Source organism: Mastomys coucha, unplaced genomic scaffold (assembly GCF_008632895.1).
Source record: "Mastomys coucha isolate ucsf_1 unplaced genomic scaffold, UCSF_Mcou_1 pScaffold20, whole genome shotgun sequence".
In the NCBI taxonomy this organism is placed as follows: Eukaryota; Metazoa; Chordata; class Mammalia; order Rodentia; family Muridae; genus Mastomys; species Mastomys coucha.
The window spans coordinates 140,363,292-140,385,232 of NW_022196903.1; the positions used below are offsets into that span (position 1 = coordinate 140,363,292).

General features: G+C 45.1%; 1 protein-coding gene across 1 annotated transcript in view; it reads right to left on the reverse strand.

Annotated features, from left to right (window-relative positions):
* Positions 1–21,941, reverse strand: part of Itpr2 (inositol 1,4,5-trisphosphate receptor type 2) — a 421,140-nt gene that overhangs the window by 257,442 nt on the left and 141,757 nt on the right. Inside the window, exons 20-23 of the mRNA XM_031383897.1 lie at positions 20,868–21,012; positions 18,886–19,036; positions 8,076–8,269; positions 3,058–3,187 (exon numbers count right to left, since the gene is read on the reverse strand). Coding sequence (XP_031239757.1) covers positions 3,058–3,187; positions 8,076–8,269; positions 18,886–19,036; positions 20,868–21,012 — 620 coding nt within the window. The remainder of the gene's footprint in view (positions 1–3,057; positions 3,188–8,075; positions 8,270–18,885; positions 19,037–20,867; positions 21,013–21,941) is intronic.

Below are 21,941 nucleotides of genomic sequence, written 5' to 3' on the forward strand. Positions count from 1 at the left end.
GCTGTCTCTCTCTTTCACACACACACACACACACACACACACACACACACACACACACACAGAAGGACATCTTCCCCATCAGAGAAAGGATTTTCTGGGGTGCCTCAAGCTTTGCTTGGGTACTTTACGGACACTCAGAGCTCATGTTTCCAGAAATCTGGCTTCTGGGAGCCAATAACTGTTATGCTTCTGTCAATGCAGCCGCCAGCATGGCTTTCTGGTTCTGTCTGACCGTTCCTGGAAACAGCCCTTTGGGGTCTGTATTTCTGGGAAACTGCAGTGTTGCAGGGGTGCCAGGAGTGGCTCCACGCCTGGGTGGAACAGTGGCTGCCTGTCTGCAGGGCAGGCTGCCTGCTGGTCAGAGGTGGGTAGAGAGGCAACTGCTCTGGTCCCCATTCCCATTACAGTCAATGAATCCTTCTTGTCCAGCTGATTGATGGATGGAGACAGTGGCCTAACAATGATGGGGAGTTCCTCATTGTACACAACTGCTAGCCTCAGGAGAGCTTTGCTAACAGCTGTCTCCCTTCTGAGATGTAGTTACAGCCCACCAGGACTGACCTGGACCATCCAAGTGAGAGGTGAGTTAATATTTCTGAGTCTTCACAAAGCCCTTTCTACGGCCTCTAGATTTCACAGCCATTTTTACACTCTTCGGGATTATGTTCCATGTCTCAGAAACATTTCTGAGACATTTCGCTAGTTTTTAAGCAAGATAGAATTCCAAAGAGCAGGCACCACCGCAGGCAGGCTTTTGGGGAGCCCTTCCTCTTTGTTCTCTGGCTGACCGTGGCTTGCCCACAGACACTGCCCTTCTCAGATGCACTTCACACTTCTCTCTGATCCAGGCGTGAACATTTTCTCAGATTCTCACCCAAAGAACATAATGTGCAAAAGATCCAGACTCTGGAGCCGGCGAGGCCTCAGGGCTCCCAGACTTTGATGTCTTCACTGCCAACCAGCCCGGAATTAGAGTCTCCATGGAAACACCCTGGCTGTGTGGGTGAAGATGTTTCCAGGAAGGCTAAACTGAGGTGGGAACATCCACCCTGAATGTGGGTCGTGCCTCCCCTCAGAGTAAGCCAAACACCAGCACTCACCCTTCCCTGCTTCCTGACTGTGGAGACCAAGGGACCCCAGGCCCTGCTCCTTGCTGCCCTTCCATCCCAATAGCCCCACCCCTTGCTGCCCCTTCCACCAGGAAGTGTCTCCCTAAGTATCAAAATAAACATTTAAATTGCTTTTGTCACAGGAGCAGATAAACATTCAGTCTTTCCAAGCTGCTCCTCTAACGCTTGTTTTTCTCATCTGTGAAATAGGGTAATACATAGCAGCCCTACCTACCACAGTAGGGCAGTGACAGGGAACAGGCATATACAGGACACAGTGCCAAGTAACAGCAAAGTCCCCCCTGCCTTGCTACTGTTCTGTCTCTATTTCAACCACAGATATTATCGTCTTCTGTCACAGACATATTTTGTTTTAAGATAGAGAGGAAACATGCTTGTGGTCTTTAAAAGCAGAATGCAAAATCAAGGATCATAAAGAAGTCTTATGGAAATCCATTATTTTGTAAGCTAATTAAATACAAATATACACACAATTCACATATATATACACATATGTGTGCATATACATATATTTGTATATGTGTGTGTTCTCTGGCTATACAATACATATATATGTATATGTGTATACACACACATACACACATCACATATATATACACTCCACACATGCATACATACATACACACACACATATATATATGTACAGACACACACACATGTACACATATACATATATGTATACACACACATATTGAATTTGAACAGAAGTTCCCTGCATAAGTAGACAGTGCTACTTCTAGAAAACGTGGGTTATTAAATTAAAATCTTAGTGCAAGGCACAAAATAGCTCCTTGTGAGTTACCGATCAGAGCGGCCCCAGGGGCAATCCAAACACCAGGCTATCGCCATTACGCTTGGTTGCCCACCAATAATAAGCTGAAGACATCACTCACTTTGGATTCAAGACACAGAGAAAACAACCACAATAGACCAGAAAGCTCTCCTCCTGCTGTCTAACTTACATAAAGCCAAAGGAGCTGTGCAGACTCCTGAGGGAGAAAACACTTCAAATCTCACTCAAGGCTGGATGCTGCTTATTTCAATACTGACACATGCTGGCAAGATATGCCCACTGAACAATAGAGGCATAATAGTTATAGGATTAGTCAGCCACTTTTTGATTGGATATAAAGCCCGCACCCCAGAAGAGATTCCATGGCTGGTCAATAGCCCGTGACTGGGGAGATCACAGGTACTACCACAGAACCTACTGTTGTTTTACTAAAGCCTGTGCTGAAAAATAGCTTTCTAAATACTTGTGCTTGCACACATGGATCAATGCTGTTCTCAGTTCTGGTCAGAGAACCTTATTTTCCCACGGATAATGGTTAATACAGATACCTGGCCAAAATGCAGAGTATAAATAACACTGAGTGCTCAGCTACAGTGGGTCATCTCTAGCAACTTCTCACCATCCAAAGTAAGGGGACTTTGTAGAAGATGGGGCAAAAAGAATAGAGTGAGCAAGCAGAGATGAGTGCTTTGACAGGCTGGTGTGTGGGCATGATATGCCTGGTGCACAGTCAGCTCACAGCAGCTGAAGTAACCTCCACCACATTAGGGTAGCCAAAAAACCAAAGTCCTAGCATGGATGTTGGCAAATGATGACTGCTGGGGAGGGAGAGTCACTCTTCTTTGAGAATAAGGCAAGGCTATTGGTAAGTTGATCACACCCTAGTGAATAGCCACACACCCGGGTTCATATGGACAGCCTCAAGTGGATTCAAGAGGTTGTCAATAATAGGGAAATGAATGGGGAAGGAAAATGGGGTGGGGGCATTAGAGGTAGTAGGGGAAAGTAGTGATGGATGGATATGATCATAATACATTGTATAAATACACGAAACTCCCAAGGAATAAAAAGTATTATTTAAAATACATTTTAAAGAACACAGAATGTGAACGATAAGTACTGCCGCAGAGATACCTGACGGTAGCAGTGTGTCCGGGGTGCCGCTGGCAGAGGGGTCACCATTGTCATTGTTGTCTCCAAATTCCTTCTTGTATATGGACAGCATGTAAGAGATCCGGTAGTCCAGCCTGACGCTCAGGATGAACTAGGAGGAGGAACATGGTGAGCTTAGTTCCATTAGCACATACTGAAAGACTCCACTATATTCTGATGGTGCAGGCATTAGTACGACATTAAAACATGTGAGTCGTGGGCTGGAGAAATGGCTCCATGGGTAAAGCCCTTGCCACATACACCTAGTGACCTAGGCTCCAACCCTGGAACCCCCATAAGGTAGAAGGAGAGAGCCAGCTACGCAGAGTTGGGCACTGCGACACACGTGCCCCATACAAACAGAGCAAGTTTTCAATGCAAGTCATGGCACATACCAACCACGTCTCGGTCTTCCAAATGAGCCAGTCAGAGATCTTACCTACAAACTATAAACGTTCAGCTTTTTGCCTGTTTATATTAGTTTTGAAAATGAAGGAAAGGAAGATATTTTCATTGGTCAGTACTGAGACCACATTTATTTATTTATGTATGTATTTATTTATTTATTTATTTATTATCCCCCCCCCAGGATAACCTCGAACTCCCTGTGTATCAGAGGATAACCTTGAACATCCTGTCCCTCCTCCCAAGTGCTAGGATAGCACTTATATATGTGCCACTATATCTGGCCTCCATTTATTTTAGAAACAAGGAAATCTGGTGCCCACAAATGTCCTCTGAACATTTCCGGTAGGGTGCCTTATGGGTCTCAAAGGCATTTCCGGTAGGGTGTCTTGTGGGTCTCAAAGGCATTTCCAGTAGGGCGCCTTGCGGGTCTCAGAGGCATGCATTTATGGTAGGGTGCCTTGTAGGTCTCAGAGGCATTTCCAGTAGGGCGCCTTGCGGGTCTCAGAGGCATTTCCGGTAGGGCAGCTTGTGGGTCTTAAAGATAATGCTCTTATGATCCCAGACACACTTGCAGTTTTCTTAGCTGAGAAGAAATGTTAGAACTACTTTTGTGCTGTGGCTTCAACTCAGTAGAGTTGATCAAGCTCTACGGACATCAGCCCAGAAGCCAGGCCCGCCAGGCAGGCTGACTTCCTGGTTCCTGGGTTTCTCCATGGTGTACATGTCTCCTCCAGTTTCTGTTATCATCTCTCAGTGGTGTGTAGACACTAATGAAGTAACTCTTAAGGCCCAAGCTCCACTAGGAGCCTTGAGGAACCCGAACATTGGGAATCCCTTCCCGGAAGGACAAGTTACTGCGCTGGGAAAACAAGGGATAGCTCTGCTATGAGATGGTCCACAGGGCTGAGCCAGGGGATCAGGGAAGACCGTCAGGAGAGATGTGCTCCGAGTTTAGTTGCCTTCACTCAACTGCCCTGAGATAAGCCTGAGTTTTTGAGCATAGGTATTACCAGTTCTTGAACAGTGAACACTACCGTAGCCAAGGCTTTAGAAAACCTGCTTTTTGTGTTATCAGTAGGCAATCCCTTCTGTTCATTTCCAGGGCCCTCCCCCTTCTCCCAGGCACCACCCCCTCTCTCAGTGCTCTGGCCTCTCTGTCCCATGAGCACTGTGCCACACACAATGTTCCATTGCATTCTCATGCTTGTTCAGAACCCACTGAACCTTGATTCTCTACTCTTACCCGATAAGAGTAAACTTTCAAGACACTGTGAGCACCCACAGCACACTCCTTTAATGATACTTATGATTCCATAACCAGTATCTACCCCCTCTCTCTCATCTCCATCCTTTCCTGCCCCCTTCCTGTTCTCTCTCCCTCCCCTCCCTGCCTCCTGCCCGCCCCTCCCCCCCATATCGTCATCCTTTCCTACCCTCTTCTGGTCCTCTCCCTTTCTTTCTCTCTCTCATCTCCATCATTTCCTACCCACTTCTCGTCCTTTCCTTCTCTCCTACCCTCCCTCCCCTCCCCTCTCTCTCATCTCCATCCTTTCCTACCCTTCTCCTGTCTTTTCTCCCCTCCATCTCCACCTTCCTCTTTTCCATACTTGAAGGTCTTCGTGCTTCACCACAATGGAACCAAGCTCATGTCAGCTGCTCTTGGCTAAGTTCATCCACGTTTGTTGGCCAGGCAGAGGAAGATGGTGAGGTATACAAAAAAGAGCCCACAGGACTGGAGAGATGCTGCTTTTGCGGGACTTGAGTTGAATCCCAGCACCCTGTCAGATGCTGCACAATCACCCGTAACTCCCGCTCCCGGAGATCCAGTACTCTCTTCTGGCCTCTGCAGGCAGCTGCATTCATGTGCACAACCCCCATGCACATATACACATGTGTATACAGAAATTAAAAATCCTGTTTAATACAATGTTTTCAGGAGTCCAGGTTGTAGATGTGGCTCTTGATGAATATAATATCCAGAGGGAAAGACAAACCCCACAGCAACTCTTCCATTAACCTGCTGTGAATACAACATATGCTGGATAGAGAGACTCCAGTGAATGAGGATTTATTTATAGGGTGTAAGGCAGACCAACACTGGGATTCATTGACTAATAAAGGGCCTGGGGCTTGGTCCTAAATCAGGAGGGTAGAGACAGAAGCCAGGCTATGGGTGCTCAGTACACAGGGGATTTTTAAAACTCAAATGCCCAGAGGAAGAAAGGAAGAATTCAACATGAGACAATAATGAAGCTCTCCCTTCTCTTGGAGATGAGAACTCACAGGATTCCATTTCATGACCCTTGCTCCCTTAGTGTTTCTAATTATGAAGCTGCCGATACAGTGTAAGATATGAAGATAGATAACAAGACAGAGAAAAAGCCAGGCATGGTGGCTCACACCTATAATTCCAACATTCTCAGCACTGTGTAGCTGAGGCAGGAGAACTCTCATGAGTTCAAGACCAGCCAGCTTGCGTGAAGTCTGGGACAACCTATAAAACAAATTTTTTCTTAACAAAATAAAAATAAAATTTTAAATGTGTAAAGGCAGAGAAAGAGAGAGAATATGGTCAGAGGGAAGAATGAGGCAATGCTCACTGAAAAACATGCTTTATTTAAATGGGACAAAGAGGAGCAGCCCTGAGGGGAGGAGCTGGCAGAGAGCACCCAGTGAGTATGGCTCCAGGGATTGTTGAAGAGATGCTCTGAGCATCTGGGAAAGAGGAGATCCTGCCTGAAAGTCTGGCAAAGGAGGCTCAGGGGAAATTGTCCAAGTGAGGGTGGAAGCTAGCATAAGCAGAGTTTGGCTGCAGCACACAGCAGCTCCTCAGTGTCTCTGTGAGAGGTACTGTGCTGAAACCACCACTGAAGGGAACACCACACACATCAGTGGTCATCCACTGGCCAGGGCTGGAGGGGGTGGGGAGGACATGGACAGATGGGACACAACACTGAACCAGGTCCCATAGGTCCCTTTCTCAGCTTCAGGGTAAGAACATGACATGATTTTCAAGGCCATGAACACAGGGTAGGGAAGTCTGCCAACATTTCTCAGGACTCGGCCTTTGGAAACCCTGGAGGGACTGGGAAATGTGTTATGACTATAAATCTAATTACTTTGAATGAGAAATGCACAGAGACTTCCAGGACTGCTGACCTGCTTCTGGGAGCTCAGTCTATGCTTGATGATGAAGAAAGATTTGGGAAACTCTGTTCACATTCTTAAGAAAGTCTTGAAAGCTACAGGTTCCATTCCTGACTCTGGAAGAAACACTATCACAAAGGCACCATGAGCCTGCTTCCCAGACTCACCGCAAAACAAAAATGCTAGAAATCATAGTCTCTGTGAGGAGGGGTCTTGTGTATGAAATAACAGCTCATAACATTAATAAGGCTAAGAATTTAACTTGGCTAATGTGCAAAAAAACAAAAAAGCACCCTCAACCCCTTAGAAACAAAGAGAGGTAATTACGTAAAGTGATAAATCGGCAATTAATATGTTTGGTAAATAATAAGTGGCGAGCAAGGATCTTGTTATGTTGCTCAGGCTGGCCTTGAAGTCACAGAAATCCTCCAGCCTCAGCCTTCTGAGTGTTAAAATATAGCAGTGTGTATCACATTGTCCTCTGTCACCGTGTGTGTGTGTGTGTGTGTGTGTGTGTGTGTGTGTGTGTGTATCTGTGCATCTGTCTATGTGTGTACATGTGTCTGTGTATCTGTGTCTCTGTGTGTGTCTGATTTTGTGTGTCTGTGTATACCAGGAGTATACCAATGTGTCTGACATCAAAATTTTGAGTTTCCTACGACAACAAGAAATCTGGATACATAGAACACACAAATATGTTTCAAGCAATTAAACACAAGAAAAGGGGTTAGGATGTCATCATTAACTATGCCTGCCTTAAAATCCTTCTTCAGTGAAGAAAATATTCCATCTCAGTCAAAACCAGCTGATAATAAACACACGGGAAAGCCATGTTATCACCTCAAAGCACGCCATGATTGCTAGATACCATTGTGTAGTTCCTGGGACAAAACAATGGGGTGGGTGTGTGCACAATAGCATTTGTGTGAGATTGCCAGCTGTTACTTGTCTAAAAGTAACAATAAAATGAGGGCAACAGCCTTCCAGAATAAAGAGAGACCAGCAACATTTCAGAATCCCATCATGCCAGTAGCATTTCAACATAATTACACCACAAAACCAGGTATTGTGCCTAATACCTGGAATCTCAGCACTCAGAAAGCTGAGGCAGGATGGTTGCCACAAGTTACACACACATACACACACACACAGAGAGACACAGATGCCCAGATACACACACAGAGACACACACAAAGACACACACACAGACACAGAGACACAAGACACATGTACACACACAGACACAGATGCACAGATACACACACAGAGACACACACACAGAAACACACACAGACACAGAGACACAGACACTTGTATACACACAGACACAGCCGTGCAGATACACAGAGACACATACACAGACACACACAGAGACACAGACACACACAGACACAGATACACACACACACACACACACATCTGACAGAGGACAATGCTGGACACACCTGTAAAATCTCGATGACCTTTAGCTTGGTGTCCATCACCGTGACATCCTCCTGCTCTCCAGGGCTCGCCTGCTTGCTGGGGTGGACGCTGGGCTGTGTGTCAGGCACACTCACTGGGAAGATGGAGCCTCTGCTGAGCACCATCTGGGTCATCATCTCTCCCACCCCGTGGATGGTCCTCATGACATTGTTGCCTGGCACAAGAAGAGGACTCAGTCAACACACGTGAAGCATGGGTGGCCACAGCATCAGCAGAGCTTACTTATTTTCTGATGAAGACTTGGTTGCAACCTTCACACCACACATGTAACTCATTGCATCTTCAAAATTTCTGTTTCCATTCATTACTGTACAAGCTAGGGCATATGGGCGCAATGAGTGTCGGGAGTTAGTGTTATAGAATGGTTTGGCAAATGAGAAGAAATGATTGTTAAACTCTAAGATACAGCAAAGCACTAGTACCTAGAAGCAAATGAAGAAGGTTATTTTTCACTCTCTCTTATAAAATGTTTCAACTCTTGAGTTTCAACTCTAGAGGGACCAGGTAGAGAGGATGGAGTCTGTCACTCTCTCCATGAGAGGCTGAGGTAGAAGAGAACTCAGACACTCTAAGCAACATAGCCAGATCCTGCTTCAGAAGTAATGAGAATTTAAAACCCCCAAAGCACAAACATTCGGTGGAAGCTCAGAGAAAACCCAAATTCACCATGTGGTTTCTCTGACTGTAACTGGCTTTTACCACTGGTTTTAGAAGTGACTTAACTAAGCGATAAAGAAACGAGACCCCACCCTACATAGAGCCCTCCATTGCTCCGTAAACACCCTGATGAGGCTCGCCCACAAGATTGCTTCAGTGGTTCCAGTTGGTTGTTTTGTTTATAGAGACTTGGAGACCTTCTTACTTGGTTCAAAACCCTGAAGCTGACCCCTTCACTTTGTGCCTCTGAGCACAACCTGTGAAATCTTTTTGACATCAGACACCACAGGCACAGCTAAGGGATAGTCTCTACAAAGGCCCCCCATGGGGACTCAGAAGAGTATGCACGTGTACAGCCACCTACACTGTCACTTGCCTATGGGCTTCCCTACATCTCAAACCATCTTTGTGCTTTTGGTCCCATAAAAATCCTTGCGCAGAACCCTCAGAGGGCTTGGAGTCACTACCCAGATGAAGGGCTTTGGGGCTTTCATAACACAAAAAGAACATGGAAGTGGGGTTAAAAGTAAACAATTTCTCATCCCAAGAGAAGCCTGAATTCTCCTACAAGCATGCGTTCATTTGTCTACTCTGACTAGAAATCCACTATTCCAATCCCAGGGAGAGCCATCTCTCCTGACGCCATTATAGAAAGAGATGACCAGCACAAACCTTTGCAATGAAGAACTACTGTCTATAACTCCCTGAGTTTGCTTCTCATGGATTTTCTCCATCCACACTAGAACACAATTCACAACCACACCTCCTCCGCATTGACCACAGTCAGTCAGCTAGGGGAATACCCAGTCACTCCCATGATTTAGGTCCCAGCTTGTTTCCTATGTCTCAATTCTTACAGCAAGCAACTGGATTTATAAGAACACATGCCAGCTTTTCTTTGCAAACAGTAGTCTTGACTTTTTGAGTGCTCATGAGCTTCTGCCTGAAGTAGAGGCCACAGCATCTGGCAAAGCATGTTCTTTTCCAGAAATGAGAAGGGTGTGAGCCAAGAGGAAGAAAGATAAAAACGGGATTGAGGGCAACAGAACTCCCAGTGATAGAATAATGTAAACCATAGTAATGCTTATAAGGTCATGAGGGAACTAATTAATAAAATAATTTTAAGGTTGGCTGGAAAGAATGTGCATGTGTACCAGATGGCAGTGAACAACAGTAGCTATACACAAGTACACTGTGGAAAGATTGCAGCCTCTGAATTCATTGCCTTCCCCAAGTGCACAACCTGCTGGGATCATGAAGGGAATCATTCCCTTAACACAATTCAGAGTACAGAGAAGACTGACAGTTCCTCTGATGGACATGCAGGTTCCAGGCAGAAATGACCCTGGGTTTTCATCTTGAAGTGCTGGGAAATTTTGGTATATGGCTATTTAGATAACCAAAAGAGAAAATGGGAGTAAAAAAATTCACATTTAAAGAATTTCCAAGACTGGGCCAAGTGGGGCAACATGAAGAAGTGAGCACCCTCTGCTTTCTAGCAGAAGACTCTTGAGGCAGAGGTCCACTGCCCAGAACTCTCAAACAATCCAAACCCTTATTTCTAATTACTGTGGTGCACCACACCTTGGCAAGGTGGTGCAAAGACGTGCTGGTGGTCACAGACAATGATGGTGCTAAGTCACTGTCACCAGCTAGTGCCCTCACCCCACTGCTGAGTATATCTGCATGCTAGCCTCCAAGGGATACCTTCTCACGCATGAAGAACAGGCTCCCTTGTTGACCTTAGCCCTGGTTCACACAGAAATCTGCAGCACACAGAGTCTGCATCTTACTTAGATTTGCATGGAAAATAATCATTTAGCCAAATGATTAAAGGAAGCTTAGCCTAGACGAGTCTTTCCCCCAAATATAGATCTTGTCATCAACAAATTAAAATCCAGAGGCCACAAACATCTTAATGTGTAACACGTGTAATAGGGAAGACAGAAGAGCACATCCCTCCCTCCCACGCCCTCACATGCCTGTGGCATGTGGACATGGACCACAGAATTCTCCTGAAATTTCCATGTATGGCCAACTCAGAGGTCGCCAATTCAAAGATGTTGCATTTTCTTGCTTGTGGTGGGAAGTGCTTACACTGTGAACTTCTGCAGCTAGAAAAACATCAGCCACACTGCACGAATCACAGGCACATGGCTGTCCTGTGTCCACTGAACAAATCACAGGCACATGGCTGTCCTGTGTCCACTGAACAAATCACAGGCACACAGCATTCCTGTATCCATTTACCACAGGAAATTTTCATTTTAAGTCTAGACTTTGGAGACAGGTCCAAGGTGGCCAGTACTCAGTGCTGCACAAAGTATTTCCATACTTCTCTACTACAGCTAAGACTTACAGCTTGTCAGTTGAGGAAATAACACATACTCTTTTAATTTCCTGGAAAATCAACACACTAGAATTTCAATTCTTTTTTTTTCCGATAACTAACTCAACATCAAGCATCTGAATAGATACTGTGTGTTGAGTAATTTGAGAAAAATGGGAATCAGCCTTGTTGGGACAAAAAATAAAAAGAATGGGGTGACATACATGTTTAACCCTGCACTTGGGAGGCAGAGGCAGTCTCTATTTCTGATCGCTGTGGGAGGGTCCAGCCCACTGTGGGTGGCACCATTCCTAGGCAGGTGTGCTTGGACTTTATAAGAAAACTATCTGAGCAAGCAGTGCTCCTCCATGGTTCCTGCCCTGATGTCCCTGAGTGCCTACCATGACCTGGAATGGTGAGAAGGAATAGACCTTCCTCCCCCAGTGTGCTTGTGGTCAGGGAGTTCTACACAGCAGCAGAAAGGAAAGGAGGACCTCATCGTCCATCTTCTCTGGATATCAAATGGACGACTTGGGAGGAAGTTATTTCCCATTCCCTATGCTAGAGACCGGAAAGGATCTGCACAGCACAATGCCAGGCTCCACCCCTCATCCTTGTCACACACTGACATTTCAGTATTCCAAACCTCGGAGTTTTAATCTGCAAAACTGATCCTTAACTTCCCCCAGCTGGCCATGAGCTGCGCATGGATTCAATACTGCTCTGTGATGGACAGGTAACTTAGTATCAGATGTGAGTTCTTCAGGGTTCTAACAAAGAAAATGTGTGCACACATACACCATATGCAGTCCAGACTCGAACATGCCCACCACCCAGAACCCTCCTTCAGGCCCCTTTAGAGTCGACTGTGCTGCACCACTTCCCTGGCTCTGAACTGTGTGAGTGAAGAGAAGGCTGAGCAAGTGTGCATGCTTGAATTTCTCTCTCTCACCCCGTATCTGAGGATGTCATGTGACCAGCTGTCTCCAGCTCCTGCCTCTGTGACTTCCCCACAGTGATAGTCTGTAATCTGGGATTGTGAACTAGGTCAAACCCTTACTCTCCTGAGTTGCTTGTTTCTAGAATATTTTATCACAGCAACAGAAATGACACTAGAACAATCTCCAAAGCTGAAATATCAAAAAAAGGAAACAAGACAGAATGGAATTCCATGTTTTTTTCTAGTGATTTTCCATTTCCAGTGCCATTCCCTGTATCCCAGTAGGGAGGTGACAGTCACTGACTAGCAAGGGACCATATGTCAGGACTGAATGATAGAAACCCCTAAGAAGCTGGAGCTATAGAAAGGCAAATCGATAGATGACAGAGAGACCATTTGGCTCTCTGGTCTTTCAGAAGTTTCCTGTGATCTGTCACCATATTAGATTCTGGCCCAGGGGCTGGGGGACAGCTACAAAAAGAAAGGACAGTCCGAATTAGACAGTCTCACTACACCTGCAGGTACTCAGGCAGATTCTGATGCTGCGGGTTAGCTTCCTCTCTGTACCCAGATACATCCCAACAGCAGGCAGGTAAGATGGCTTCTAACAGATGGGAGCTCTTAGCTGGAGAGGGAGAAGGGAGAGGGAGGGACATATACACCAAGGATGTTTGATAAAGCCTCAAGGAATAGTGTTATTTTATGTTTACAAACATATATACATTAAATGAAGTTAAGTCACTTGAGCTGACAATACTCCCACAATAGCCTCTGACTAACAAATCCCCAGTACCAGGCATGAGAAACTTCTATTCAAGTCCTTGTGACTCCCAAACATATAGGCTATTGTTATGGCCCTTGGTTGCCTCCCAGAGATTAAACGTAAGTCCCTATTACTAAACGGACCACACACTTTGGTCTCGGGACTCAGAAGATCTGGGCTGTATCTAACCTGAAAATCTCCTAGAGTCTAGTTTCCATAGCACCAAAAGGTGCTGTGCAAGCTTCAAACAGAGTAACACAATCAATGTTCCCACCCAGCTGTGATGCCCGTAAATCACAATGACCAGCAAGACAAGACACCCCTGTGGTGGCTCGAAAGAGAATGGCCCCCATAGGCTCATGTATTCGAATGCTTAGTTCCTGGTTGGTGGAACTGTTTGGGAAGGGTTAGGAGGTGTGGCCTTGGAGGAGGAGGTGTGTCAGTGGGGCTTTGAGGTTTTAAAAGCCCACGCATTCTCAGTTATTTCTCTCTACCCAGAGTTGTGGATCAGACATAAGCTCTTGGCTAACACCCATCCCTTCTTGTTGCCAAGTTCTCTGCCATGATAGTCATGGACTCTGGAACTGTAAGACCTCCAACTAAATACTTTCTTTTTATAAACTGCTGTGGTCATAAATGGCATCCATACCTTGGAGTTAACCAACAGCTAACTAACTGGACAGCTCAACCAAAGGGAAATCATGCCTGGTACCAGAAACTGAGCCTACTGCCCAGGTCTAGTGATGTCATGGATGTTAGAGGAAGACCTGCCACTGCCAGTTTACTAGATAGGGTGATTTCTAACTACATTCTAAAACTTTTTATACCCACAGGTAAGTGTAGCTCTCACCACCACATCAAAGAAGCTTCTCCTTGCAGAAAACAGAGGCCACTGCAAGAAAACACACACACACACACACACCCCTAATCAAACTCCGAAGATTAATTGATCATGAGGTACCCAGCCCCAGTGGGTATATCTACAATACAACACCTGCCCTTAAAGCTTAGGAAATATCTTACAAGAAGGGACCAGGAAAATTGTAAGAGACAGAACACCAGGAAGTTCGCTGTGATACTGTGTCTCTTAGCAATGTCAAGGAAGCTATACCCACGACACCGTAATACTATGACTTCCCAAAAAAGAGCTAAAGAAGTACATCACCAGTACAAACTAACATAGAAGAAAAATATCACACGGGGTCTCATCCCTACACAAATAACTACAAGTATCAAATGACCTCGAAAACAGGGGAAATTAGTCTCTCCCACAGATGAGACACCTAATTGACTATCTAGTAACTGAGTGGTCAACCCTGAAATCATATACACCTAAGACACTCTAAATAAGTTCAGCAGATTGTGTTTACAAATTTATGCATTTGTGTGTGTATAATGATAATAATTAAAGAAAAAGAGGCCAATAATTTAAGGAGAAACGGGGCATAGAAGGAATTAGAGGAAGGAGAGGGAAGGGTGAACTGATGTAATTTTAAATGTTCAATTAAAAATTAATTAATTAATTAAAAATAATGTTAAAAGCACAAACAAATAAGAGAGATAACGCATGAAGTTGGAAAGGGATACTTGGGGACAGAGTAAGAGAAGAGCTGGAAGAAATGAAGTGAGGGGTAGTTTTGATCCAAGCACAGTTTATGCATGCGTAAATATTAATTATTTTTAAAATAAAATTGGCTTAATTTTTAACAAAAACAGGAGGAAGGAGGTACAGTTGTAGCTCCTCTATTTATAATAAAGAGGTACCTTTATTATTAGCATCAGTAAAGAGTAAAACCGGAGGCTGGGAAGACGCTCAGTGGTTCAAGTGCTTGCTGCAGAAGTGTGAGGACCAGAGACCAAGCACTTAGAAGCCCTGAGTAATTCCCACCTCAGGAGGCAGAGACAAGAGAATCCCAGAGACAAGAGGCCATCCATATCCATACTGATTAGCTCTGGATTCGATTGAGAGTATTGCCTCAAGGAAAATAATACAAGAAGCATAGGAATCAGTGGGCTGGCTCCTAACATCAACACTGAGCCTGTACATGGAGCATGCTTATATATGTGTGCCCCCACACACACAAACACATGCATATATGTATACACAGACATGTACACATATGCATGCACACACATACACACATGCATGCATATGCACATATACACACAAAGGCACATGCAGACACACACACATGTATACACACATGCACATGCAAACAGACATATGCATACATGTACACAGACACATGCACAGACACAGACACACACATGTACATTAAGAGGGAAAAAACAAAATATTTGGTATTAAAAAACCAATTGTATAATTTAATAAATGTACAATTGAACAATAATACCCAGGATGTCCATTTGTTGGCTATTATGGTCACATTTGTTTTGGCACTCCTGTGGGTAACCAAAAAAAGGGAGGGGGGGCTTCCTGACACAATTCTTAAATGCAAAAGATCAGTTACACAGTCAGTGCTTTTAAATCAAAGCAGATGGCACTCGGAGGCCAAGCAAGCTGCTAAGAGCCAAGGCCCTTGCTTGAAGACAGTGTGTCTTTCCCTAAGACAGAATATAGCCAATGAACAGCATTAGGCCGACCAGTACAGAGACAGAATGTCCCATTACAATGGGAGACATAGCCAATGAACAGCATTAGGCCGACCAGTACAGAGACAGAATGTCCCATTACAATGGGAGACAGGACACTGGGGCCAGCTCTTATCCCCAAGAGACCAGCTTGGTATCATTTTTGGTTCTTTGAGAATTTTGTAGAATATTTTGATCATATTCACCCCACAATACCTCCAGGATCCACCCCTACCCACTCTAATTCTTGTCTTTTTCTTTAACCCATGAAGTCCAATCTGTGCCACTCCCATGCTCTTGGACATGGGGCTGTCCACTACAGCGTTGGTGACTTAGCAGGGGCTCCATCCTCAAGGAAACCCGACTCTCCCTCTGCCAGCAGCTATCAGTGACCAATGGCTTCCTGGCTTGGAGTGGGACTCATGCCCACCTCCGCTCCCTGTATTGGAACATTGTCTAGCTTGAGCCTCATGGGTCTTGTGCATGTCCAACTGTCACTGGGGCCTGGAAATGGGAGCTTATGGCACTGAGAAGTCCCTGCAGCCGCTTCTTCAGAGAACTGCTGGAGTGTACACACACACACACATGCACACGCACACGTGCGTGCGCACACACACACGCACACGCACACGTCCTTCTCCTTCCTGATCTTATTTTTGCTGCTGCTCGGGCTCACATTATCTCTTTCCCTTTGCACAGATGACTCGGGGTGCTTCTACTTTCTCCCCACTTCCAGCCTTGCTCAGCTCTAGAAGCCCCTGAGCCAACACCTGTGATCCTTTAGGCCGCATCCCTTCCTCGCCATGTGTTTTCATATACTGGACTATCTCATTGTCATACAACCCCCTTTTATGCCTCTGCCAGTGTGACAAGAATACCAGACAAGAGCAACATAAGGGAAGAGTTTATTCTGGCTCACAGTTGAAGAGAACACAGCCTGTCATGGTGGGGAAGACATGGAGGTAGGAACACAGTGCAGAGACTCCTCACATCTCCATGGGTAGGAAGTGAGACCAGGCTATAAATGTCAAAGCTCACTCCTGGTGACCCACTTCCTCCAACAAGGTCCTGTTTCCTAAAGATTCCACACCCTTCCAAAACAATACCACCAACTATGAAGCCAGGGTTCAAACACCTGTGCCTATGAGGGCCTCCACAGGGTGTACCTGTTTCTCCCAAATCGAATTACTTCCTGCTGAAGGGAGGAGGAAAATTCATAGGAATAAAGATGTAAACGAAACACACAAGGCTCAGGAAGCTCCTAAAACTTTACATGATCCACAAAGTTCCCTCCTCAAGGTTATAAATGAAAAGGCGATTTCTGGGGAGAAGAGGCTCCATTCAGCCTGGATACCAGCACACTGTAAGGGAAATCCAGGGCTGAGCTTGCCTGAGTTGCCCTTGCTGGGATGGGCTTTCCCAGTGATGGGGCTGTCTTAGAGTCACACATACTCCTGTAAGTAACTCAGGGAACTCACTGGTTCACTAAGCTAGACTTGGGTAGAAGTCTCCCTTCGGTGTACAGTGTCCTATCTGGAGTAAAGAGACATGTGCCCATATCTCTCCAGTAAAAGTTACACACATTTCTTCCAGAGGACCCTGGAGCTGGAGCTCTCGGGTTAACTGTCCTGTCAATGCTCAGGTTTCCGCAGCAGTCACTAAACTCTTCATAGGTTGCCCTGAAGGTGAAGGGCTCAGGCAGTTGTACTGTGTACAAGCCTGGGACTCGGGTAACAGTAATCCAGTCCTTCAACTTTTCTGTGATTCACATGAAATTTCTGATTGGACAGTCCCTCTTCATGTCTGCACTTGGAATCTGGTGTCTCCTTTTCCATGCTGTCCTGGGTGTCATGGTGGCTGTTACTGTGCTGTCTGCATAGGCCCTTCTCTAGCTCTGCTTCACTAGAGGCCAACATCAGCACCACCCTCTCACTCAACATGGCTCCTGGACAGAGTGTCCCCTTCCCCACTGTCACATGCCTTCTTCCACAACGAAGACAGAAATCACTACTGCCACAAAGACATATTTGACCCTCTTGCCTCAGTGCATGACAACTCCAAAGGGCCGCCCTAGCTCTAAGCCTCCATGTACTGAGCTGAGGTCTGGTCTAACTGTACCACAGATCCTCTCATCTGCCTAAGCCTCCTTTGATCACACCCCCTCCAGGATATGTGCAGCATGCCCTCTTCCTTAGAACTCACAGAAACAGCTAGCTATCTAGGGGCACTTTCCAACCTAACCCAATCACCATTACAAATATTACAAACATATGTATGTGTGTGTGTGTATATATGTGTGTAAATGTACATGTATATGTATATATGTGGTTCCATGTATGCATATACACATACCTATATAAGTATGGTTGTGAATTGTAGTGTTTATATATAATATGTATTATATATATGGTTATGATATGGGCACTACTGAAAGTTTGATAGTTCAGATCCCTAGAACCTGTGTCTAAGCCAAGCAGGCATGGTAGCTGCCTGTAACCCCAGCATTCCAGAAGCAGAGAGACAAGGGCTCCCTAGGGAAGCTGAATGCTGAATGCTGAATACTGAGTACAAAAGTAGCCAGGATGAATGTACTCTGAGTGCCTCAGGAAATGCTGTCTATATTAATAAAGTGGACAGTGGTCCAAACAGACACCTAATATTAACTTTAGGCCTGCACACATCACACACACACTCACACACACATCTACATCTACAGGCTTACCAGTTCATATGTGCCCATATATATGTGAACACATACCACACACACATTAACATATGTCAGGATTTTCCCTTTCCAATTACATTAAAATATTTGTGAAGCAGGAGGCCTGTGGTTGGACAGGGAAAAGGGAGGTGAGCTAAGAGTTGCAGAGACAGGGAGCATCTCAGGAGAGAGGAGAAGCCAAGATGGAGGCGGATGGACAGAAAGGAGATTCTGATATCGCATGGCTTTAAATCCCACAGGTCGTTATGATATCATAAAGGATAGAATAATTAGGATAATTTGTCTAACCTAGGTGGGCAGCTTTTATCAATATCAATTGGTTCTGAAATTATTGTATTTGCATCTTGCGAACTGAAAATTTATTGATACTTAAAGCTGATTGGTTAATTATAAGCTTCAAGAGTTTTGTTTCTACTGGGTTGCTGGGTGTTGTGGTGGCTGACTGGGGTGGAAGATCATTTTGTGGGGCTGGCGTGGCAATGAAAGGAACGAAGGCAACGAAGGCCCTGCCGAAGAGTTGGTAGGCAGAGAGTAGCTGGATGGAGTGCAGGAACTTGGCGGGTTTTTTTTTTTAATATTCCCTGCAATATTATCATGAGAAGAGAGTACTTGAGTGTCCACACTGTTATGACTGACATAGCCCCATTGTGAGTCAATGTCATACAGACTGCACACGCACATTACGTGTGTTTCTCTATATGTTTGGTTTTTATCTCCCTCCTCCTTAATAACAAAAACATCATCACATTCCTCAGAGTTCTTACTTCCATCTTGAAACTTGCTTAATCTTTCAAAATATGAGGACATGGGGGCCTGGACGATGTCTAGGATCGCCAGCAGAGTTCTTGTCAGCCGCAGCAACTCGCTGAAGCTGTAGAATCCGAAGTAGATCAGGTTCCGAGCCAGGTGAACCACCTGCATGGGGAGGCGTTGGAAAATGGAATCAGTTTCTAAAGTGGCTCGAGTAATTCTAAGCCCCTAATTCTTTGACACCTGGGAATTAAAATTTCTATGAAGGGATGGCTCAGGATGTAGGATTAATCCAGAGCCTTTAAAGTGACTTAAGGAATGTTTATGTCACAATATTTACCACTTAATTAAATACAAGTTAAGAGGATTCCACTTAATCGGTGGTTAAATTATTTTATTAAGTACGAGCCATAAACTGGCCCAGAACTCTACGACCCCTACACTGTCCTTCTGGGTAACCCAGGAAATAACAAGGGTGAGAGGCTGCCTCCAAGGCTCCCACAGAGGCTGTCCCTCCTACGATGTGTCAGGCTGCTGTGCGTCACAGCCAGGAATGCTGTGTCATTCCCAAGGCTAGATTACAGAACACTGCTTATGGGTGTTCTCTGTGTGTGTGTGTCCTCCAAGGCTCCCACAGAGGCTGTCCCTCCTACGATGTGTCAGGCTGCTGTGTCACAGCCAGGAATGCTGTGTCATTTCCAAGGCTACAGAACACTGCTTATGGGTGTTCTCTGTGTGTGTGTGTCTCTCTGTCTCACTTGTCTCTAGCTCGCTCGCTCTCTGTCACTGTCTCTGTCTCTCTGTGTCTCTCTGTGTCTGTCTGTCTGTCTCTCCGTCTCTGTCTCTCTCTCTCTTCCTTGCTCTCTCACTCCCTCCTCTTTCTCTTGTTCTCTTGCTCTCTGTGGGAAGCCAGGTGCCTCAGCAAGGACACTCAGCCACAGAAAAGTCACATGGCCAAGGGCTGAGATGACAAGCCAGCACAGCAGAAGGGCCAAGAAGGGCCACCAACACCCACCTGAGAGAAGCAGAAACAGGACACACTGAACCGACTCTGCACCACACCCAGGCTCCTGACGCAGAAATCCTGCTGCACTAGGGCGGGGAGTTGACTCATGACAGTGGATAACTGATACACCAGGGATGATTGACAGGGACCTCTCTCTAGGTTTTTTTATTATATTATCCTCACATTTCAGTTCAGGACAACAAGGCAAACCCATCACTTCCATGAAGGTGGGGGGAAAGCAGTAAATATAAATTATCCAAAACTGTCCTTGTTTATCAAGTGTAACAATTACATATAAACAAAAATAAAACAAGAAAAGCTATAATTAAGATGGAGCATTTTAATTATCAAGGCATCGTAAAAATTAAAATAAAGTGGGGCTTTTATTTGCAATTCTATTGTCCACTAGTCAATAGGAACTGGTATTAGTAAATTTGTAACAAAGACTCAATCAGAAAAGGTGATTTTTTTTTTAAATTTTATTTTTTTACAAACTTATCTGGGGAGGGGATCTGTAACGTAAAGTTTTTCTTTTATTTTTCTTCTTCTGTTTCAAATCATATCAAATCACATGATTTGGTGTAATTAGCAAGTGAAACACATTTCTACATACCACATACGGTTTCAAAAATAAGTTAATGAACAAAATTAAAGTTTAAAATAGCAAGTCTATATTTTTATCATCAACAGATGGAATTATTTCAAATACTCTAAATATTAGAGCAAAGGAAAATCATCGATGCTCACTGCATCTGGTTTCTAGCAAGAATACACATTCCTGCTGTGCGTAACTATTTTTAAATGCCTCAAGTGGGGCCGGAGAGGTGGCTCAGTGGTTAAGAGCACTTGCTGCTCCTCCAGAGGACCTCAGTTTGATTCTCAGCACCTACACGATCGCTCACAACCCATTGGTTCCAGGGGATTTGATGCCCGCTTCTGACCATTGTGGGCACCAGGCACACAGAAAATAAATTTAGTAATTTTAAATACCTCAAAAGTCAGTTTATTTTTCTCTTTGTCTCCAAAAGGAAACGGTTGATTTACAACTTCTTTCAAATATTCTTCGACAAATTCCATTGTCAGGGCAAACTTCCTCTTCATGTCATTTCTGGAAGAGTCTGTGATGGAGTCATACCTGGCCAGACACAAACAAGGGCAGAGCAAGTAAAATCGATGAGAAAGACTGAAAAGTGAGACTGTTACACAGTCTGACTCCCAGAGTGCATCACTCTGGACACGTCAATCAACCGCTTAGGGTGAGCAGCCCATCTGCTCATCAGGGGCGACTGCAAACTGAGATGGGTGGAGCCAGGTGGGGTCTGCCATCGCGCCATGCACTCAGTAGACTGTGTCTGCTGTGATTAGATGTCACTGGCTTCCAGAACCACACTTCCTGATAGAGAGCTGGCATTCGCCCTGGGCAGGGAGTATCCTATTGACTCTTCTAAGATCGACTGTGAGAACATAAATGTGCAAATGCCTTCCTAGGCTTCTCATTCCAAAGTTGAAGACGCTTCACTTTGTGTTCATCTGCTGAATCTAAACATCCCAAGAAATGTCTCTGCAACACCTCATCTTCACAGTCAACTCAATGGGATCTAGAAACCTCTAGAAAACACAGCACTGGGCACATCGTGAAGATGTTTCCTTAACCAATTAACTGAAAGGAAGGCCCACTTTGTGTGTGGAAACCACCATTCCCTGGCTGGAGGCCATTATGGAATAAAGAGGAAAAATGAGAAGTGAGCTCGATCTGCCTCCTGCATGCAGATTCAAGGTGGCGCTGCCTGAGGGTCCTGGGGCTGAGCCTTCCCTGCCAAGATGAACCATCCTTTGAACTGTGAGCCAAAATAAACCCTTCCCTCATTAAAGTATTTCTCCTCGGCTACTTAAGTGGTCAGAGCCATGGAAAAGTAACGAATACATTGTACTGGATAGTTGTATGTCAACTGGAGAAGGAGAGCCTCAATTGAGAAACTACCTCCCTGCACTTGGGAAGCAGAGGCAGGTGGATTTCTGAGTTTGAGGCCAGCCTGGAACTACAGAGTAAGTTCCAGGACAACC